This window comes from Phocoena sinus, chromosome 15 (assembly GCF_008692025.1).
Source record: "Phocoena sinus isolate mPhoSin1 chromosome 15, mPhoSin1.pri, whole genome shotgun sequence".
In the NCBI taxonomy this organism is placed as follows: domain Eukaryota; kingdom Metazoa; phylum Chordata; class Mammalia; order Artiodactyla; family Phocoenidae; genus Phocoena; species Phocoena sinus.
Genome location: NC_045777.1, coordinates 22,648,325 through 22,669,199, shown reverse-complemented (window position 1 = coordinate 22,669,199; position 20,875 = coordinate 22,648,325). Strand labels below are relative to the sequence as shown.

The 20,875-nt window shown below is 53.0% G+C and overlaps 1 protein-coding gene across 3 annotated transcripts in view; it reads right to left on the bottom strand.

The window, feature by feature from the left end:
• SOGA1 (suppressor of glucose, autophagy associated 1) overlaps nt 1-20,875 on the bottom strand; it is a 73,356-nt gene that overhangs the window by 40,592 nt on the left and 11,889 nt on the right. For all 3 annotated transcript variants that reach the window (XM_032604180.1, XM_032604181.1, XM_032604182.1), the window contains exons 2-3: nt 11,383-11,607; nt 4,294-4,452 (exon numbers count right to left, since the gene is read on the bottom strand). In XM_032604180.1, coding sequence (XP_032460071.1) covers nt 4,294-4,452; nt 11,383-11,607 — 384 coding nt within the window. The remainder of the gene's footprint in view (nt 1-4,293; nt 4,453-11,382; nt 11,608-20,875) is intronic.

Sequence of the window (20,875 nt, the reverse complement as noted above, 5' to 3'; positions counted from 1 at the left end):
CTCAGTGGCCATGGCTCACGGGCCCAGCCGCTCCGCAGCATGTGGGATCTTCCCGGACCGGGGCACGAACCCGTGTCCCCTGCATCGGCAGGCGGACTCTCAACCACTGCGCCACCAGGGAAGCCCCCCCTTTTAAAAAAATTTACCATTTATTTATTTTGGCTGTGCTGGGTCTTAGTTGTGGCACGTGGGATCTTTAGTTGCAGCATGTGGACTCTGAGTTGCAGTATGCATGCGGGATCCAGTTTCCCGACCAGGGATCGAACCTGGGTCCCTTGCATTGGGAGCCTGGAGTCTTACCCACAGACCACTAGGGAAGTCCCCATATTCCCATTTTATAAAGAAACAAACTGAGCACTGGAGCAGTTACATGATTTGCCCAACACTACAGTTATTTGCAAATAAGTGGCAAAGCCAGAATTCAAACTCAGGCCCATGTAACTCCAAGTTCGAGTTTGCCCTGCAGCACACAGGCCACGGCTAGGCTGCATCAGATGACGACGCCAGCAGAACTGAGATTTGAACCCAGGTGAACTGATATTATGGTGAGTGCCCTTCCTACCCCATGAGAGTGGGAATCAGGCCAAGAAGCCTGTGCCAGAGAAGGAAGTACTCGTTGGAGTGAGTGGCCTCTTCAGAGGTTCCGAAACACAGCTGGGTTCTAGGAAGGCCCCTGGATGGGGCAAGGAGGGCACGGGCATCGCCGTAAGAGTTAGTGTGGCTTTGGGAGATGGAGGGTCCTGGGTTAGGGTTCCATCTTTGTCTTTCCCCTGTCCCATCTATAGACAGCAAGTCCACGCTTTCACTGCTGAGGGCCTGGGTTCAATCCCTGGTCCCGCAAGCTGTGTGGCGCAGCCAAAAAAATAAATAAACAAAATAAAATAAAATGGGGACAAAATCACGATGTACCTTGGGAGGCTGCTGGCTACACAACGTGAAGACACACATAAAATGCTCAGTGTAGTGCCTGGTACAGAGCAAGCACTCAGACACAGCAGCTATGTTATAATAAATCCCATCAACACTGATATTGGCTTTCTGCCTAAAATAGAAAGATGGGGAATGATACTGGATTGGGGGTGGCGGTGGATCGTGTTACGATTTTTGAGCTGCAGCCCAGCTGGCAACGGTGCCACTGCAGAACACAGCTGGGGCAGGCCACCCTCCCTTCTCTCTAGCGAAGAGCCATCTCCATAGCAACCACATCAGCTCAGGCCAGGGGCTCCTGTTCCCAGCCGGGTGACAGCATCGCCACAGCAACCTGTCAGGATGGCAAAGGCAGATCTCGATGATGGGACTGGAACAGCTCTGGCAGAAGAATTGCTGAGGGACCCTCGTCTCCATAGAAACCATATCAGGAAGGAGAGGGAGGAGAGAGGGCAATCAGCAAATAAACACAGGGCCACGCCTCCTTCCGCAGATCCTAAGACATCGAGGGGCACATCAGGGAGGGCTAGGCCAGCCTCACTGACATCGCCTTCAAGAGGAAGTGAACCAGTGTTTCCTGAGCACCAACTGTGTGCCAGGCACCACAAAGGGCTCTTTACATGCTTGACTTTATTTAAAAGTTCACTAATAATAACCACGCCCCCCCCAAAAAAACCCCTAAATACAGCAGTCATAGAATAAAAAGCAAAAGCCATTGCCTACCATACTCCTACCATTTCTAATGCCTCAGTTCAGTGGGTTTTCCTCCAGACTTTCCTCCAGGCTATGCATTTGCACATATAGACACGTGCTTCAAAATCAGTTCGTTCTGTATGGCTTTCCAAAGTAATTAGTGGGATTGCACAATACGTGTGGTTCTATAGCTTTCTCTTCCCGCTTAACAATGTACCTTAGAGATCTTTCCACATCAGTGCGTACATATCTGCCTTTTTTCTTAAATCGTGGGAAAGTACACCTAATACAAAAAGTACACCATTTAAACCATTTTTTTCTTTTTTATGGCAGTAAAATATACATAACATAAGATCTGCTATTTTTAGCCATTTTCAAGGGTACGATCCAGTGGCATCATCACCATTCACCTCCAGAACTTCGTCATCATCCCAAACTGAAATGCTGTCCCTATGAAACAGCATCTCCCAGTACCCTCCTCCCTCCAGGCTCTGGTAACCTCTAACCTACTTTCTGTCTCTATGAATTCGACTACTCTCAGTAACTCATCTGAGTGGAATCATATAATACTTGTCCTGTTGTGTCTGGCTTATTTTACTGAGCACAGTGTCCTCGAGGTTCACCCACGTTGTAGCCTGTTGCAGAATCACGTTCCCGCTTCAATTATACATACATTGTAGGTATATACTGCATTTTTGTTTGTTCATTGATGGACATTTGGGTTGCCTACACCTTCTGGCTACCGTGAATAATGCTGCTATGAACATGAGGGTACAAATATCTGTTCGCGTCCCTGCTTTCAATTTTGCTATATACCCAGAAGTGGAATTGGCTTATTTGGAAATTCTGTTTAACCTTCTCAGGAACTGCTATACTACCTTATTCTTTTTAACTTCTTCACAGTGTTCTATGGTTACCCAATCTTATGAATGATCACGAACAACCTCATAAACTGGGTACTGTTATTATCCTGATGTCACAGATGAAGAAACTGAAACTTAGGGGAGGTGGCTTCAGGGTCTCAGCCCCATCTCAGCCAAGGAAAGGCTGGGTGGACTCAGGCAGGCTCTCCCTCTCTGGACCTCTGTTCCCTCTCCTTTACAATGGGAACAGGCTGACATCCGAGGCACCTTCTGAAACTGTCTCTCCTTTTCACTATCAAGGGTGGCAGCAATGAGATGTGTGAAGATGGTCCCCTGTTATTGGCCAGGCCATGGAGGGCAGGAGCCCTGGGCAGCCCTGAGTAGCAAACACCTCCCATCTCTACACCGAGAAGCCTTTGGCACGTCACACCAACACACCCAGTGGGGAGGGCAGCAGAAGGATTGTTATGGCCTCAGGGCTGTGGTGTCTGTCCTGGAATGCTGGCACGCCTGCCCTTGGGAAGGTGAGAACTGTGACCCGGAACAACGTTTGATCCTAGCATGCCTCATGAGCAGCCAGACGGCTGAGGCCCAGCTGTGCCTCTGGGGGCAGAAGGCACCGGGGCCGCCTGGGACACAGACCCCTGGATTCTGGAGGATTCCAGCCCTTAGGCATCACCTGGGCTGATGGTTTCCAATCTGCACAGCCCACTGGGCCCTACGTGACCTGGAGGACATCGCTCCCTCCCTCAGGGCTGTGTTTTCATCCGTAAAACTGGTACAATCACAACCTCATCAGGCCTTTCTGAAAATCACGGCAAGTGTCTAGCACGGTGTTTAACATACTGTACACCTAACGCACAGCAGAAGGAAGAATGGGATGCCGGGTGGAAGGACTCTCATGACCAAAGACAGAGAAGCTGGTGCCTGGGGTCACACTCAAGAAGCATCTGGGGCTTCCCTGGTGGCGCAGTGGTTAAGAATCCGCCTGCCAATGCAGGGGACACGGGTTCGAGCCCTGGTCCGGGAAGATCCCACATGCCGCGGAGCGACTAAGCCCGTGTGCCACAACTGCCGAGCCTGCGCTCTAGAGCCCGCGAGCCACAACTGCTGAGCCCATATGCCTAGAGCCCGTGCTCTTCAACAAGAGAAGCCACCGCAATGAAAAGCCCGCGCACTGCCATGAAGAGTAGCCCCCATTCGCCGCAACTAGAGAAAGTCCGAGTGCAGCAACAAAGACCCAACATAGCCAAAATCAATAAATTAAATAAATTAAAAAAAAAAAAAAAGCATCTGTGTCCTGGAAATGTGTTGAGACACCAGCCAGAGGCTGCCCAGACCTGGCAGTGACTTTATACCGAGTGGCAATGCCAGGCAGTCCCTAAAGAATGTCCACAAAATCTATACCACTTAGTCCTTCCAATGATTTGAAGTATTACTATCCCATTTTATACATGAGGAAACTGAGGCACAGTGGGCTGGGTCCCCTGCTCAGCACTGTTGCATGTTTTCTCAGGCAATCCTCTCCCAGCTGTGGTCCTTTGATGGCGACTGTCTCCTTCGTTAGCCTGTGGGCTCCTCGAGGACAGGAACCAGGTGTCTCTCACGCACCCCTGTGTCTTTAGTATCCAGCACACAGTGAACACAGTAGGTGCTCAGGGAGCACGTGCTGGAGCAGTGAATGAATAGACAGCTCTGCCAGGGAGGCGTAACTGTGCAGAGACAGAGGTTCAGAGACACTGGCTGGATGGGGTTGGCACATGCCTGCCCAGCCCAGGCCTGGCCCTGCCGGGGTAGATGGGGGCCTCACCTCTCTCGGCCGCTCCAGCTCTGTCTGCAGCACCTGCTTGGCCAGCTCGGTCTCAATGAGCCGCTGCCGAAGCTCCTCATTCTCCTCCTCCAGCCTCGCCCGTTTCTTCTCCACCGCCTCGAGCTCTTTATGCAGCCGCACGGAGATGTCCTTAGAGACCTGAGCAAAGGTGGGTGATGAGCAGGGCATGAGCAGGCCATCCTACCTCTACCACAGAGCAACCCCAGGGTAGGCAGGTACTCTCATCACCCCCACTTAGAGAAGAGGAAACTGAGGCACAGAGAGGTCAAGTAACTCACCAAGGGTCACACAGCCAGGAAGTGGTGGAACCAAAACCCAAACCCAGGCACCCTGTGTTTCCTATGTCCACATCATAGTTCAGCTCCCAGAAAGCTATAGAGGCAGTGCCTGTTCTTAGCAATGCCTTTACCTTTATCTGAGCCTTCTGATGCTTCCAAAAGCCTCTCCTGTCCACCCTCTTGCCCAGTTCTCACCAGAGCTTAAGACAGGGCCAGAAGATCGTTTTATTTATTTTTTTAATTTTAATTTTATTTATTTATTTTTATACAGCAGGTTCTTATTAGTTATCTACTTTATACAAATTAGTGTATATATGTCGGTCCCTATCTCCCAATTCATCCCACCACCACTACCCTCCAAGAAGATCATTTTAAAGAGAGGGGAAACCCAGAGCAAGATGGGCATCCCCAGAGACATTTGAACCCCATCTCTGCCAGTGACCAGCATACGTTCCTGGGCAAATTATTTCCCTACTCTGGGTCTTTCCTTTAACTACAAAATGGGTGCAGTAATAACAGCACCAGCCTCACGGGCCGACAGGAGGACTGAATCAGCTATTGCACAAAGGCTTGGCTGAGTGCCTGCACAGTGAGCATTGGCTAAGTGCTGGCTGCTGCTGGGAGGCGCTGAGCCCAGAGGGGGCATGACTTGCTGGGGGTCACAATGTGACACAGACCATGAGGCCTATTTCCAGTTGTCTGGGATACAGAACATGCCCCCAGTGACAAAGGCTGGGCAGATGTCCAAGTCATCCCTACAGAAGGAACTAATGGAGCTGCAAACTCCAATCCCGGTTCCAGGACTCTGCTGCAAGAGGACCCCGTTTTCTTGCGGACCCTTCTGTCCTGTCCCCTGCTGGCTGGGGTGAAAGGTAGGAAAGGGGGTCTCTTCTCTGGGGATGAGGAAGGCCCTTCTGAGCTGGTAAATCACAACTAGCCTCCATCCCCAAGTGGCCTAAGTACTAACATTTGTTGAATACCTGCTATGTGCCAGATTCATTCCTCTTCACCCCAACTATGCCCCCATTTTACTGGCAAGGAAACTGAGGCTCAGCGGGCAAATGAGTTGCTCAGAGTCAAACAGAGCTAGTGTGGGCCAAGCTGGAGGGAGCTCAGGGGCTTTGGCTGAAGGGCCAGCGTGGCCCAGGCTCCACAAGGGGTGTGAGGGCTTTGCCAGCAAGAGGTATGTATGGGGCAGACAGCCCAGCGCCTCGTGCCTGCCAGTCTCGGAAATGGCCATGGCACCTCCTCCCTGCCGGAAGGGAAGAGGGCCCTCCCTGGCTCTGCCTTCTGCGGGCCCAGGCCCAACTCGGCACGGACCCCTTGGCAGTGTGCAAGGCAGGCCAGGAAGAACAACGGCCAGAAAGGAAATCGAGCCCTGCCTCCCCCTCCTCCCTCCGTTGCCCACTGCCTCTCTCAGCCCCCTGAAGATCTCCTAGGACAGCTGGATGCTGGCCCACGAGGCTCCTCCCACAGTCTCTCTAGGCCACCAAACCCTCCTCATCCACGAAGTGGGGGGAGCAATCCCTCACTAGCAGAACGAGGACTTCGCAGGTGGGAAAACTAGATTCAAGCCTGATTCCAGCCCTCACTGGGTGTGAGACCCAGGACAGGTTATTTAACCATTTGAAGTCTCGGTTTCGTCATCAGTAAAAGGGTGTTGACACAGCCTAGTCACGAGGCCTGCTGTGAGGAATAAAAGACATAGCGCTTGGAATACCACTACTGGGCATATACCCAGAGAAAACCATAATTCAAAAAGACACATGCAGGGCTTCCCTGGTGGCGCAGTGGTTGGGAGTCCGCCTGCCGATGCAGGGGACACGGGTTTGTGTCCCGGTCCAGGAAGATCCCACATGCCGCAGAGCGGCTGGGCCCGTGAGCCAAGGCCGCTGAGCCTGCGCGTCCGGAGCCTGTGCTCCACAACGGGAGAGGCCACAACAGTGAGAGGCCCGCGTACCGGAAAAAAAAAAAAAAAAAGAGACACATGCATCCCAATGTTCATTGCAGCACTACTTACAATAGCCAGGTCATGGAAGCAACCTAAACGTCCATCGACAGGCGAATGGATAAAGGAGATGTGGTACATATATTACAATGGAATATTACTCAGCCATAAAAAGGAATGAAATTGGGTCATTTGTAGAGATGTGGATGGATCTAGAGACTGTCATACAGAGTGAAGTAAGTCAGAAAGAGAAAAACAAATATCGTATATTAACGCATATATGTGGAACCTAGAAAAATGGCACAGATGAACCGGTTTGCAGGGCAGAAATAGAGACACAGATGTAGAGAACAAATGTATGGACACCAGGGGGGAAAGCGGCGGGGGGTCGTGGTGGTGGTGGGATGAACTGGGAGATTGGGATTGACATGTATACACTGATGTGTATAAAATAGATAACTAATAAGAACATGCTGTATAAAAAATAAATAAAATAAAATTCAGAAATTAAAGAAAAAAAAGACACAGTGCTTGGGCTGGTGGCTGGAACATAGCAGGTGCCCAAAAGTATGATTTTTAATGCACTGTCAAGACTACTGCTTCACCTCTGTGCACTGATTTTAATCCACGTTGGCCCAACACCCCACAACCTCACTCTTGAGTTTAGTGTCCGGGTGTTCAGCCCCAGGTCCCAAGTTTTAGGCTGTTAGGTCACCCAGTGAGTCCCTGTCCTGATCAATACTCCATTCATTCATTCATTCATTTGCTTAGACCCTGGGGGCAGGAGTGGTGGAGCACAGAGGTCCAGGCCCCAGGCCATGCCGGGGCTCCTTCATATCTCTGTGTCCCGGTAGCAGCGCAGGGTCTGGCACACACTAAGTGCCTAATAGATGCTTGTTGGATGAACAAACAAATCCAAGACCCCAGCAAGCAGAAAGGGAGGGAAATGAAGGAGTGAATGACTGAAACATGGGGAGCTGCACATGCCCTAGCTTGGCTGGGGATGCTCCCCCCAACTGCCCACACCCCCAAATGTCCAGAGAGGGCTGTGTCCCTGACTGGGATGAGGGATCAGCTGCTGGGAGGAGCGGGGGCTCCTCTCCTAACTATGCTCCCACTTGGGCCAGCTCCTCTCCACCTGGGGTTCACTCCATCCCCACCATGGCCTTGACCTGGGCAGGTGACCCACTCCCCACCAAGAAGTCATGATCCATGTGGATTCCTGGATCCTCTTGGGTTCATGGGTGACTCTATGGATTTCATCCCTTCCGTGAGTCCCCAGTTGCCTTCTGCCCCATCCTCCGTGGAACCCCCTTCTCCAACTGCTTTCTACCCCCAGGGGTGCTCTGTTAAGAAGGCCTAGCCCCAGGCAGCTTACAGAATTCCAGTGTGGACAAAAGAGCCCTTAATTTCAGATCCCCACAGAGCCCTGTGCCCCTGATGGAGGCCCACAGGAGCAAAGAGCATGCCTGCCTGGAGGGCAGCAGCCTGGTTGCCTGCGCCTCTCCCTTTCTCTCTCTGAGCCTCAGTGGTCCTGGGCCCCCTGGCTCTCCCAGGTAATCAGGCAGAATCAGCTGTCGCTCCCCGAGCACCCACCACATGCCTTTCATCCCCTGGGAACGTGCTTCGAATATCATCCCCACTCTGAGGCTCGGAAAGAAAAGGTCATTTGCCCAAGGCCACACGGCTAGGAAGCTACAGCCCCAAGATCTGAAAGCAGGTGGGTCAACTCTGGAGTCTTGCTCTCAATCTGAGCCGCTGTTGGCCTGAAGCTTGAAGACACATTATATTAATATCAATAATAAGAGTATTAAAAATAAGGGCAACAGTGGGCTCACTGTGTCAGGGGCTCACGGGGCCCCACCTGCGTGTCTTATTTGATCCTCTCATGATCCTTCCAACCATCCCCAAGGTTGGGGGGCTGAGATACTACAGGAGGTGAAGCAGCTGCAGCTTCTGGAAACCAGGGCAAATCCCCAAAGCACAAACAAATGCTCTCAGCCATGAGGTCACTGTTACAGCGCTGGGGTCTGGCTCCTGCCAAATGCAACCAGCAGCCTCCAGGCCACAGCCACCTCGCTCATCGGCCCCTCGGCTCCTGGGCCTAAGGCATTAAGGGGTCTCTGTCACTCTGAATCCCCAGGGTGTGGGATAGGAACCGTCACTAAGGAGCACCCCCTGTCCAGGCAGCATCTGGGTCCTGTGTGGCGAAATTCTCCCAGGAACCCCGGGAGGGTGGGAATGTCACCCCCATTGTACAGATGAGAAAACTGAGGATCCAAGAGAGAAAGTAACCTGCTCAGGTCACCCAGGGATTAAACCCAAAGCCAGAACTTTTTCTCCAGCAACATCTATTTCTAAGAATTGTTTTATCGGGGTGTTCTCGGGCCTCCCACAAGAGTCCCTTCAGGTGGGAATTTTCATCCCTGATTCCCGGGACCTGAAGCCCTCTTACAGGATCCCAAGCCCTGAGGGTGGGGCCTGGGAATCTCCATGGTAAACAAACCTCCAGGCTATACTTATCTACCCAGGGAGGTAGAGATCCGGGCCCCCTTCTCCACCGTGGTCCAGCCATTTGTCCCACTAGTGACTTTTAAGTTCTTCTCCTGAACAGTAACACGCCGAGCAACGTCTGCTCGTTTGCTGAGGGCGCATCCCGAGCCAGACCCCGTGCTCAGCACGTTCTTTACTTGAGCGACTTCATTTTATCCTCACGAAAATCTCTACAGGTAGAGACCTGTTGCATCTCCATTTTCCACATGGGGAAACTGAGGCTCAGGGCTGTCAAGGAGCTTTCCCAAAGCCACACAGCAAGCAAGCGGTAGAGCAGGTCTCTGCCCCCCCACACCCCTGCCCTCCTCATGCTGAACAATGTTCCCGCTGAGCTTCTGTGGGTCCTGCCAGCTGTGAGAACCAGCAGACAGTGAGAGAGCCTGGGGGTGGGGGTGAGGGAGACGGAGGGCCAAGGCCTGAGGTTTCTTTCATGGCACCCTCACCAGTAATCTACCTGCTTGCTTAAACCACTGGGGCTGCAAAAGCCCTGAAGATTCAGCCGCTCTAAGCCCTCCTTTTAACAGAAGGGGAAACTGAGACTCCAAGAGGCGGCCTCACGCCTGTCTACTCTTGCTGGCACAGCAAGTCGGAGGGCCCCCGGGGATACCCTCCCAGGCAGCATCCAGCTCCCTCCACACTTGGGTCTCTCAAGCCCTCCCAGGCGATGCCAGGGAAGTCAGCGTTCTGAAAGCCTCCAGAAAATGCCCCAGAACATCCCCAGCACCTGGGACACAGAGAGGCGGCCAAAGCTGTCCAGCCCAGGCCAGTGTGGACGAGCTCAGCACTCCAGCTGCAGGCGCAGGGAGAGGAGGGAGGGAAGGGGCCAAGCCAGTTGCTGATTGGCTAGTTCAAATCCCAACAGAAGGGGCCGCTCCCTTCCGCCCAGACTCCAGAGGGCCTCCCCCCCTCCCCATTCTACACACACACACCAGCTGCTCTCAGCTCCTCCCACAGAGGCAAGCCAGCTAGTCTGCTCCCAGCTCCAGCCTTCCTCCACCCCTTCCTCATCTAAGGCTGACTTTTCGGCGTCTTCGCCCCAAAGCCCCAACAACCTGGACCCAAACTCAGATTCCTCTAAGCTTCCAGGGCTCTCCCTCACCCCACACCCTCTCGATCTGGTACCTGGAATTTGAATATTTGTATAACAATTTATCCCAAGAGCTGCCTTCTTAGGTACAGGTACACTTTGGCCTTGGAGATACAACCTTTCTGAGCTGTTTCCTCACTTGTGCAGCAGACCTACAATTCCAATGTGACCACAGCACATGCGAGACAATGGGAGACGCAAAGGCCGGTGTGGATCTGGTGCTTACTCTTCACCTCCCCTTACAGGGGCCCTCTTCCTTCAACATTCCTTCTTCCACCTCAGGCCTCACCTCAGAGGTCACCCCTGCAGGAAGACTCCACAGTCCCCCAGGCTGTGCCAGATGCCTCTACCCCCAGCTCCTACATCCCTGGATAACACTGGGCTGAGTTCTGAGAGCGGGGTGCTGGGCCAGGTCCCCTGGAGTTCTCAGCCCCCAGACCAGGGCTCATACAGACAGGCAGGGCAGACTTCTCTTCTGGAAGCCCCATCTGCCAGCCTCCAGGCCGTCCCTTTCCTGCTCTCTGAGGCCAAGGTCAACAAGGTCAGGCGGCAAGCATGGGAGGCTGATACGTCTGCGCTCTGCCAGCTACATGGAGGGTCACATGAACTTGGACAGGTACTTCCTTTCTCTGAGACTCACTTTCCTTATCTGGAAAATGAGAAGAAGAAGAAGAATTATTAGCTAACCTTTTCCAGTGCCTACAGTGACCTCTTACCTACCTGATCTCATTTGATCCTCATAGAACCCTGTGGGGCAGGGGCTGCCGTTACACGTGTTTTACAGATGAGGAAACTGAAACAGGTGACTTGCTCAAAATCATAAAATTAGGCCCTACTGGAGCCCAGATTTAAACCAGCCTTATTCAACTCCAGACCTTCACTACTCTCCATCAGCACAAGAAAGAAACCTCCATGGAACTATGCACGGATAACTTGGAGCCCAGCACCAGGTGTGTGGCTCGTACTCACACAGCAGCTGCTGTTAGTAGGTATCATCTTATGATACCACTTTGGGACGACCGTGGTAGATGGCCTGTCAGTTCCTAGGGATCCCCATTTTACAGATGAGGACGCTGAGGCCCAAAGAGATGATGGAACTTGCCCAAGGACACATGAGGAGGGAGCTGACCTGGGCACTCGGGCTCATGGTCCGACCCCCCCAGAAAGGGCACCTGTGAGGGTTGGGAGGGCCCTGGGCTTACCTTGACGTCCTGCTCCAGGCCACGGATGAGCTCGCCGTCCACCTGGCCAGTCTGGGCAGCGCGGAGGCTGCGGCGCTCAGCCTTGCGCAGCCGGTACTGCAGGATGCGACAGGTCTTGCTGGCCTGGTCCAGCTGCTGCCGCAGCTCCTGCAACTGGTACACATCCTCCTCCATATAGACGTCCCGCATCTCCAGCATCTCTGCCCGCAGCTCCTCAATCTCGTCCTGCAGAGGGAAGGAGAGGTCAGGTCGCTGGGCCCTATGGCAGTGGCCAGGGTACTTGAGTGCAGGGCACACTCGATGCTGTCCTAGGCACACCTCAGGGGGTCTGGGTGTGGCAGACTGCGTAATGGATCCCCAAGATGCCCATGTCCTAATTCCCAGAATCTGTGACTATGTTACCTTACATGGCAAAGGGATTTTGCAAATGTGATTAAGTTAAGGATCTTGAGATTGGGAGATTTTGCTGGATTATCTGGGTGGGCCCAGTGTAATTACAAGCATCCGTATAAGAGGGAGGCAAGGGGCTCAGAGCGGGAGAAGGCGATGTGGCAGAGGTTGGGGTGATGTATGTTGAAGATGGAGAAAGGGTCATGAACCAGGGAATGCAGGCAGCCTCTAGAAGCAGGAAAGGGAACGGATTCTCCCCAGAGCCTTTACAGGGATGGAGCCCTGACAACACCTTGGCTTTCAGACTTCTGACCTCCAGAATTATAAGATAATAATCTGGGTTTTTTTTTTTTTTTTTTTGCTGTACGCAGGCCTCTCACTGTTGTGGCCTCTCCCGGTGCGGAGCACAGGCTCCGGACGCGCAGGCTCAGCGGCCACGGCTCACGGGCCTAGCCGCTCTGCGGCATGTGGGATCTTCCCGGACCGGGGCACGAACCCGTATCCCCTGTATCGGCGGGCGGACTCTCAACCACTGCGCCACCAGGGAAGCCCTGGGATTGTTTTAAGTCAAATTCGCAGTAACTTATTATAGCAGCAATAGGGAAGTAATACACTGGGGAAGCAGAAGAGGCTCATTCAACAAGCATTTATGAACACCAACTGTGTACCAGGCTCTGTGCAGGCACAGGGGGTGGGGAAGGAGAGTGGTGACCAAGACAAACGTGGCCCTTTCTGTATTGTCTGCATGGAGCCCCAAGTCTCATTGGCAAGACACACAGTAAACTGAAAGATAAAAAAAACCCTCAGATACTGTTAAGAGCTGGGAAGACAAAAAACCAAAAAACCAGAACCAAAACACCTGGGTAATATGAAAGAGTAATGGGGGAAGGTGCTATGTTAGAGGACAAGATCGGGGAGGCCGCCTCTCAAGGGACATTTGAGCTGAAGCAAGAAGGAACAGCCATGCAGAGAGAGAGGCAGGGAGCAGTGTGTGCAAAGGCCCAGAGGCAGGAAAGAGCTCAGTGTGTCAAGATACAGCAAGGCAGCCAGGGTAGCTACAGGGGTCAGTTGAGGCTGGGGAAACTGACAGGGGTCAGCCATCCAGGGCCTTGAAGGGTTGAGTAAAGAATCTGAGTCTGGGTTTTAAGTGGAGGGGCGTTGAGGGGGATGACCTCACTTCCTCAGGGCAGCTCCTGACCACCTCTGTCATCAACTCCCAGATGTCCTTCACTTCCCCTTTGTTATCATGGGTATATCAGCAATTCTTCATTTAAGAGTTTGTCTCCCAGAGAGACCGTGAGTGCCTGGGGGGCTTCCCCACGTCTACCTCACTCCCCGCTGTATGCCCTACACCCAGCACAGGGCCTAGCATCCTGCAGGCTCCCAACAAATACTGAGTGCATGGAGGCATGTCTTGTTATGTAAACAATCACAAAAAGACATACCAACGTGAAACAATCATTAGACACAAAGTGTAGGGGGATGAGTGGGGAGACCCAGGAGAAGAAATGGATGATTACTATGTCTAACAGCAGGTATGAAAGCTGAGTCACAAATGGAAATAATAATATCTGCCCTTAGTGTGATTGAACGGATTAAATAAAATTGTACACTAAAAAGAGAAACCGATGGGCTTCCCTGGTGGCACAGTGGTTGAGAGTCTGCAGGCCGATGCAGGGGACACGGGTTCGTGCCCCGGTCCAGGAAGATCCCACATGCCGCGGAGCGGCTGGGCCCGTGAGCCACGGCCGCTGAGCCTGCGCGTCCAGAGACTGTGCTCCGCAACGGGAGAGGCCACAACAGTGAGAGGCCCACGTACCGCAAAAGAAAAAAAAAAAAAAAAAAGAGAAACCAAGTCACAGGAGATGAATGACCTGCCAAAGGCATCCCAAAGGAGTCACAGAAAGCACCTAGAAACAGTGCTGATGGGAAAGCGGGGTAGGTCCAAGAAGCAAACAAACCAACCACTGTGCAGGCTCTGGAGAGGGACCACATCTGGAGAGCTGGGTTCACCAGCCCTCTGAGCCTCCCTTTCCCCAAAGAAAATGGGTGGCTCCTGGCCTGCGGTTCCCAGCGCCCCTGAGACTGGATGGGTTGGCTTAATTCAGGGTTAGGAAGTGGCACCTTCAGGCTGGTTTTTAGTATGAAAGTTCATGGAGGTTTTTATATCCATCTGCACCCAGTTACTCCTGGGACTATTTCCCAAATGGTTCTGAACACGGAAAAGGAAGACAGAGGGGATGACAGGGTATCTGCTTCTCTCAACCACAACAGATACTGACTGTCCCATTCCCACCAGCAACTGAAGGGTTTGATTCCCACCTGGCACCACAGCCTCGCTCCTAGTTGGGGGGGTAGGGGTGGTTCAGCAGCACCCCGCAAAGTGAATGATTCTGCCTACCTCAAGCTGCAGAGGAATGGTCCCCTCATCAGGAACCCCACCTCTACCCCAATATATACACAGACGCAGCCTCCCCCCCATGCCAAGCAGACAGAACTAAAAGTGGAGAAGGAGGAAGTGGGACAGTCAATGATCACACCAGTTAAAGGAATGAGGAAGTGAGGGGTCCACACGCATTTCAGCTGGCGAGATTAAGGGAGCATAAAGGAAACGGCACTAAGGAAGTGTCGGCCAGTTGGCTAAATCCAAGCTAAACCAGCCTCCAGATGGGCCTATGTCCAAATCCTCACCATACTATTTACAGAACATGTTGACAGGGAGGATTTGGGGGTCGGAGTGGACCCAAAGTGCAGGGTGAGCCAAAGGGAAGTGCAGGGGATGCACAAGCTAATGATGCTGGGCTACATTAAAAGATGTATGAGGGCTTCCCTGGTGGCGCAGTGGTTGAGAGTCCGCCTGCCGATGCAGGGGACACGGGTTCATGCCCCGGTCCGGGAAGATCCCACATGCCGCGGAACGGCTGGGCCCGTGAGCCATGGCCATTGAGCCTGCGCGTCCGGAGCCTGTGCTCCTCAATGGGGGAGGCCACAACAGTGAGAGGCCCGCGTACCGCAAAAAAAAAAAAAAAAAAAAAAAAAAGATGTATGACATTTAGATCATGGGAGGTGACAGCCCACAACACAGGACCACACCCAGGGCACTGGAGTCATTTTTGGCGACCGCTTATTTTTCTAACTTTTAAATAACTGATTTTTTCGGGACTTCCCTGGTAGTCCCGTGGTTAAGAAGCCGCCTTCCAATGCAGGGGATGTGGGTTCGATCCCTGGTTCGGGAACTAAGATTCCACATGCCGCGGGGCAATTAACCCCATGTGCCACAATTAGAGAGTCCGCGCACCACAACTACTGAGGCCGCGCACTCTAGAGCCCGAGTGCCACAACTAGAGAGAAGCCCTTGTGCCGCAACGAAGAGCCCGCGTGTGCAAAAAAAGAAAAGATTCTGCATGCAGCAACGAGGATCCCGCGTGCCGTAACTAAGACCCGATGCAGCCAAATAAATATTTTTTTAAAAAACTGTTTTTCTGTTTATAAAAGTAAATGACGGGGCTTCCCTGGTGGCGCAGTGGTTAAGAATCCACCTGCCAACGCAGGGGGCACAGGTTAGAGCCCTGGTCCGGGAAGATCCCACATGCTGCAGAGCAACTAAGCCCGTGCGCCACAGCTACTGAGCCTGCGCTCTAGAGCCCATGCGCCACAACTACTGAGCCCACATGCCACTACTACTGAAGCCCGCGCACCTGGAGCCCATGCTCCGCAACAAGAGAAGCCACCGCAATGTGAAGCCCGTGTACCGCAACGAAGGGTAGCCCCTGCTCACTGCAACTAGAGAAAGCCTGCATGCAGCAACGAAGACCCAACGCAGCCAAAAATAAATAAATAAATAAATTTTTAAAAATGTTAATCATAAAAAAAATTATTAAAAAAAGTAAATGACGATCATAAAGACAGTTTTGAAAACAGAAAACATAAACCACTCATCATTCCTCCACCTGGTCTTGAATCACAGCAGTTCTCAAAGTGTGGTCCCTGGAACAGCAGCATTAGCAACACTGGTGGGGGACTTGCCAGAAATCCTCACGCCCTGACTGAGAACTCCTGAATCCGAAACCCTGGAAATGGGGGCCCCCGAGTGACTCTAATGCAGGGTGTTTCCTTCCAGTCTTTTTTTTTTTTTTTAATTTATTTTTTGGCTGCATTGGGTCTTATTTGCTGCATGCAGGCTTTCTCTAGTTGCAGCGAGAGGGGGCTACTCTTCGTTGCGGTGCACGGGCTTCACATTGCGGTGGCTTCTCTTGTTTCGGAGCACGGGCTCTAGGCACACAGGCTTCGGTAGTTGTGGCTCACAGGCTCTAGAGCTCAGGCTCAGTAGTTGTGGCGCACGGGCTTAGCTGTTCCACGGCGTGTGGGATCTTCCCGGACCAGGGCTCGAACCCGCGTCCCCTGCATTGGCAGGCAGGTTCTTAACCATTGCGCCACCAGGAAAGTCCCTTCCTTCCAGTCTCTTTCCTTAAATGGGCAAGAGTCACATGTCTCAGCACACAAGTCCTCAGCCCAGAGCCTGGCACAGAGCGGGGTCTCAATAAGCATCTATTGAAGAAGTGAATGAATGAATGACCTTTCTCACATGAGCAGCTGTCTCTCCAGGCCTGCCCTTCACCACAGTCCATTTCTGCAAATGCAGGATGTTGCATTCATGCCAGCTCCATCTCTCTGTGGAGGCCAAGGGGGGCCCAGGCCTCTCGGGGGCTTGTCCCAGCTGCAGGCAGAATGTGGTCAGCCCCTCCTGGCACCGTCCACGTGAGAGGGTGAGTCCACAAAGGCTGAATTGTGGCCCGCACGCCTGGGTCTGCTGGGATGTGTGCAGCAGAAGCTGAGCTTTCGGGGTCTGAGGTGGGGGCTGGGAAAGGGGCTGCTGGGACATGGGGAGGGGGCTGAGGGTAGGACTCTGCTTCCCTCCAGAGGTTCTTGGACCTCACTGAGCCTCCCAGTCTCCCAGGACTTCATCCAGGGACTGTCTGATCCAACCAAGGGAGCTGGTAGGGAATCGCCGGCGGGTAGTGGGTGGGGAGCTCATGCTTCCCTTCAAAGACAGCACAGTAGGGCTTCCCTGGTGGCGCAATGGCTAAGAATCCGCCTGCCAATGCAGGGGACGTGGGTTTGAGCCCTGGTCCGGGAAGATCCCACGTGACACGGAGCAACTAAGCCCTCGTGCCATAACTACTGAGTCTGTGCTCTAGAGCCCTCAAGCCACAACTACTGAAGCCTGCGTGCCACAACTACTGAAGGCCGTACGCCTAGAGCCCGTGCTCCGCAACAAGAGAAGCCACCACAATGAGAAGCCCGTGCACGGCAACAAAGAGTAGCCCCCACTCGCCGCAACTAGAGAAGAGCCCGTGCGCAGCAACAAAGACCAAACGCAGCCAAAAATTTGTTTAAAATTAATTAATTAAAAAAAAAGTTTCCTCCTTAAAAAAAAAAAAAAAAAAAAAGACAGCTCAGTGTCCGCTGAGCCTCTCACCCCAGCCGCGGGGAAATGCGGAGCGAGGGGGCCAACACCACTGAACTACGCCAGCCCAGTGGCTGTACAAGGTTGTCAGAGACCCCCCAACGTCGGTGGGGAAACCCAGACTTCATCCCCCACTGCAGACAGGAAGAGGCCACACTGCCCAGCAGTGCCCACCTCAGAGCCCAGTGGCCCCCGATTCTCAAACCGCACCCCACCCCCGCCACAGTCAGAAAGTCTGGACCGAAGAAGCTGAGCAAAGGTGCTCATATCAGGCACAGCCTGCCAGGCCTCCAAACCCCATCCCCTCCGGCCGCTCCTTCAAGGAAACCTCTCCTCCCCTTGAAGCTTAACCTGATTATTTAACCTGGACTGAGAACGGGGAGTGGAGCGGGGAGGACGGGCGACAGGATCGGGCACCCACGCTGCTGCCAGGGTAGTCAGCCTTTCCCTTTACAGAGAATGTTTATTTTGCTCTGATTATAGAGGTAATACCTGTTTATTGGAAAAAAAAAAAAAAGCAGATAGCTTTCTATCTCCTCCACTTTCCCACTGGTCTCTGCGTTAGGTACAAGCTTCTTACCCTGGAATCTGAGCACACCCCTCTCCCACTGCCCCCCCACCCACCCCGGGTCTCCTCCCCACTTCTGTCTTGCCTCTGCCCTCCATGTCCAGGTACACCACGACGAAGAACTAGCCACCACCTATCGGGAAGCTCACTAATTACCAGGCCCAGTCCAAGCACAGTACGTGCACAACAGTTTGACCCCTTACCAGCTCTGTGAGGTAGGTAGGGAAAATGTTCCCACTTTGCAGATGAGGAAACTGAGGCTCAGAAGTTTCCCAGAGCTGCTCAAGCAAAGGAGCGGTGGAGTTGGAATCCAAACAAGCCCTGTAACCCTGGGCCAGTGCATCTTAACTGTGTGTTCTACTCCCAGGGTTGCTTGAGCTATTCCCTCTGCTAGAGAGCCTTTGCCAGGCTAACTGCTAACTTTCTCATCCTTCCAGAGTATTCCCTCCTCCCCCAATCTGATTCAAACCCCACGCTCTGAACTCCATTCTTCTTGTGCTAACAACTTTAGGTCGCATTTGCTCGTCTTCAAGTCTATCTTCCCCAGGAGCTGGCGGGGAGGGCAGGCGCTGGGTCTGACCCGTGTCTGGTCCCCAGCACAGCCCTGGACAGGACATGGGACGGGGCAGGCACCCATCACTGTCTATGGGTGGGTAGATGAATGAATGAAAGGAGTATGGCTTCTGCCCTGCCCAGCCTCTCTCACAGCCCAGAGAGGGCAGGCCCTCCTGATCCCAGCCCCAGGTCAGCTGCAAAGAGTCAGGGAGAGCCTAGGCTGCTCCAGGGCTGGCCTCAGACCCCCATGCCACCTCAGGAGGATGGGCAGGGTCTCTCGAACCTCAGCTCACCCACCCACTCCCTGCCCACAAGTACACCTCTGTCCATCCTCCCTCACATCCTCTAATGACCCATGAGGTCAGCCTGCAGGAATCAGCCTCTCAGGGGCAGACCCGCTCCCCGAAATGGATTGGTTCCCAGGAATCCTGAGGGAATTGGCCAGGAAGAGTCTTTTGGTCCACGCTGGGCCGGAGGGCCAGACATGAGCTCACACTACCGCTAATAATAGCGTGGCATTGCGTGGCAGCACGGGGCTTCACAGTTTACAAAGACATTCCATGTGAGTCATCTCACGGGTCCTCACAGAAGCCCCATGGACAGGCAGGACAGGAATCACCATCTCTGTTCTAGAGGCAAAGAACCGCAGAGGAGCACAGGGGAGGTGGGCTGGGTCCAGGGTCACACAGAGACACCTCCAAGCGGGACTCGGGTTTCAGACTTCACGCTCTTTCACCTGCACCAGAATGCAGGGAGTCCATGAACTTGGATGGGAAGGGGAAAAAAAAAAATCACGTCTTTACTTTCACTAATGCTAACTAAAAATTAACGTTTCCTTCTATTCTGGACAAGCCACGGTTGTATCAGCAGTACTTATAGTTTCGGCACCAAAAGAAACCACAGATATTTTCATATCCCATAACAGCTGTTGCAGAAATGTCAAAATATCGTATACACTCATCAGTACTTTGAAATTACAGTAGTTAACAGACCTGTTTCCAGACCTTATGAGTTAATAAACACACATATTACTATATCATAATTTAAAAATATACGTTGATAACTATATTTCAATATGCTTGCTTTCCTTTATATTTTGTTTTAAACATTTAAAAACATTATTCTGAGAATTACTCTCAGTACATGGCGCAAAATAAGATGGAGTCTGTGTTCCCTCTGGAGCCACCTCATCTGTGGGGTCTGGGTCGCCACCCCAGACCCTCGCTCTCCACCATCAGGGCATAAAGCTGGCGAAGCAGAGCTCCGCTTTCGCGCCACATTTAAAATGTTCCAGGAGGGACGTCCCTGGTGTCGCAGTGGTTAAGAATCCGCCTGCCAATGCAGGGGACACGGGTTCGAGCCCTGGTCCGGGAAGATCCCACATGCCGCGGAGCAACTAAGCCCGTGCGCCACAACCACTAAGCCTGCGCTCTAGAGCCCGCGAGCCACAACTACTGAGCCCCAGAGCCACAACTACTGAAGCCCGCACACCTGGAGCCCGTGCTCCTCAACAAGAGAAGCCCCCGCGATGAGAAGCCCGCACACTGCAATGAAGAGTAGCCCCCGCTCGCCACAGCTAGAGGAAAGCCCGCGCACGGCAATAAAGACCTAACGCAGCCAAAATAAATAAATAAAAATAAAATTTAAATAAATAAATAAAATGTTCCAGGGAATTCCCTGGCAGTCCAGTGGTTAGGACTCAGTGCTTCCACTACCGTGGACCCCGGTTCAACCCCGGGTGGGGGAACTAAGCTCCTGGAAGCCTTTCGGTGCAGCCAAAACAAAATAAAATGTTCCAGGAAAGAATGCTTTCTTCAGGAAACCTACAGGAATGTAAGATGATTAATCTCTGCACAATGAGGACAGAAGGGGGCGGGGGTGAGATGTGGGGCTACTGGAACACTCGCAGTGACTCCAGATGCCTGGGTCTGATGGAACTGGTCTGGAAAAGTAGATGGTGAGAAGGTCTCCCGACCCATGGAGCTGGAGGGGAAAGCGACCAAACACGAAGCCCCTCTGCAGAAACACAGCAAGCAGCAATGGGTGGGTGAGCCTCAGCAACAGCTCCCAGCTGGCCCACAGGGGACAGGGAAGGAACCAGGGGGACAGGAGGCTCCTGAAGGCATGAGAAGGCAGCCTCTTACCAGCCACCAAGGAAGAGACTGTTCCAGCGCAGAGGTCCCCTGGCCAACTCCCTCCCAAGAGAATCAGCCCCCACAGGGCTAGGGTGGACCCTGGGAGGGGCCTGTTCACCCAGCGTCCCCAGGGAACTCTGATCTGGGCCCTGCACACCACATTCTAGAAATCCTGGGATACTAAGGCTGGGTCAGGAGCAGGGAGCCGGGGTCTCAGCCCACCCAGCTCCAACGGGGACTCTGCACTGCCTGGGCCTCCTTCCATTCTGCATCTGTCTCCCACCTCCTCACTGCTCCACCTCAAATGTCACCTCCACCAAGAAGCCTCCCTGGCTACCTCGGAGCACAGCCGTTTTGTATGAACAATTAGTGAATATC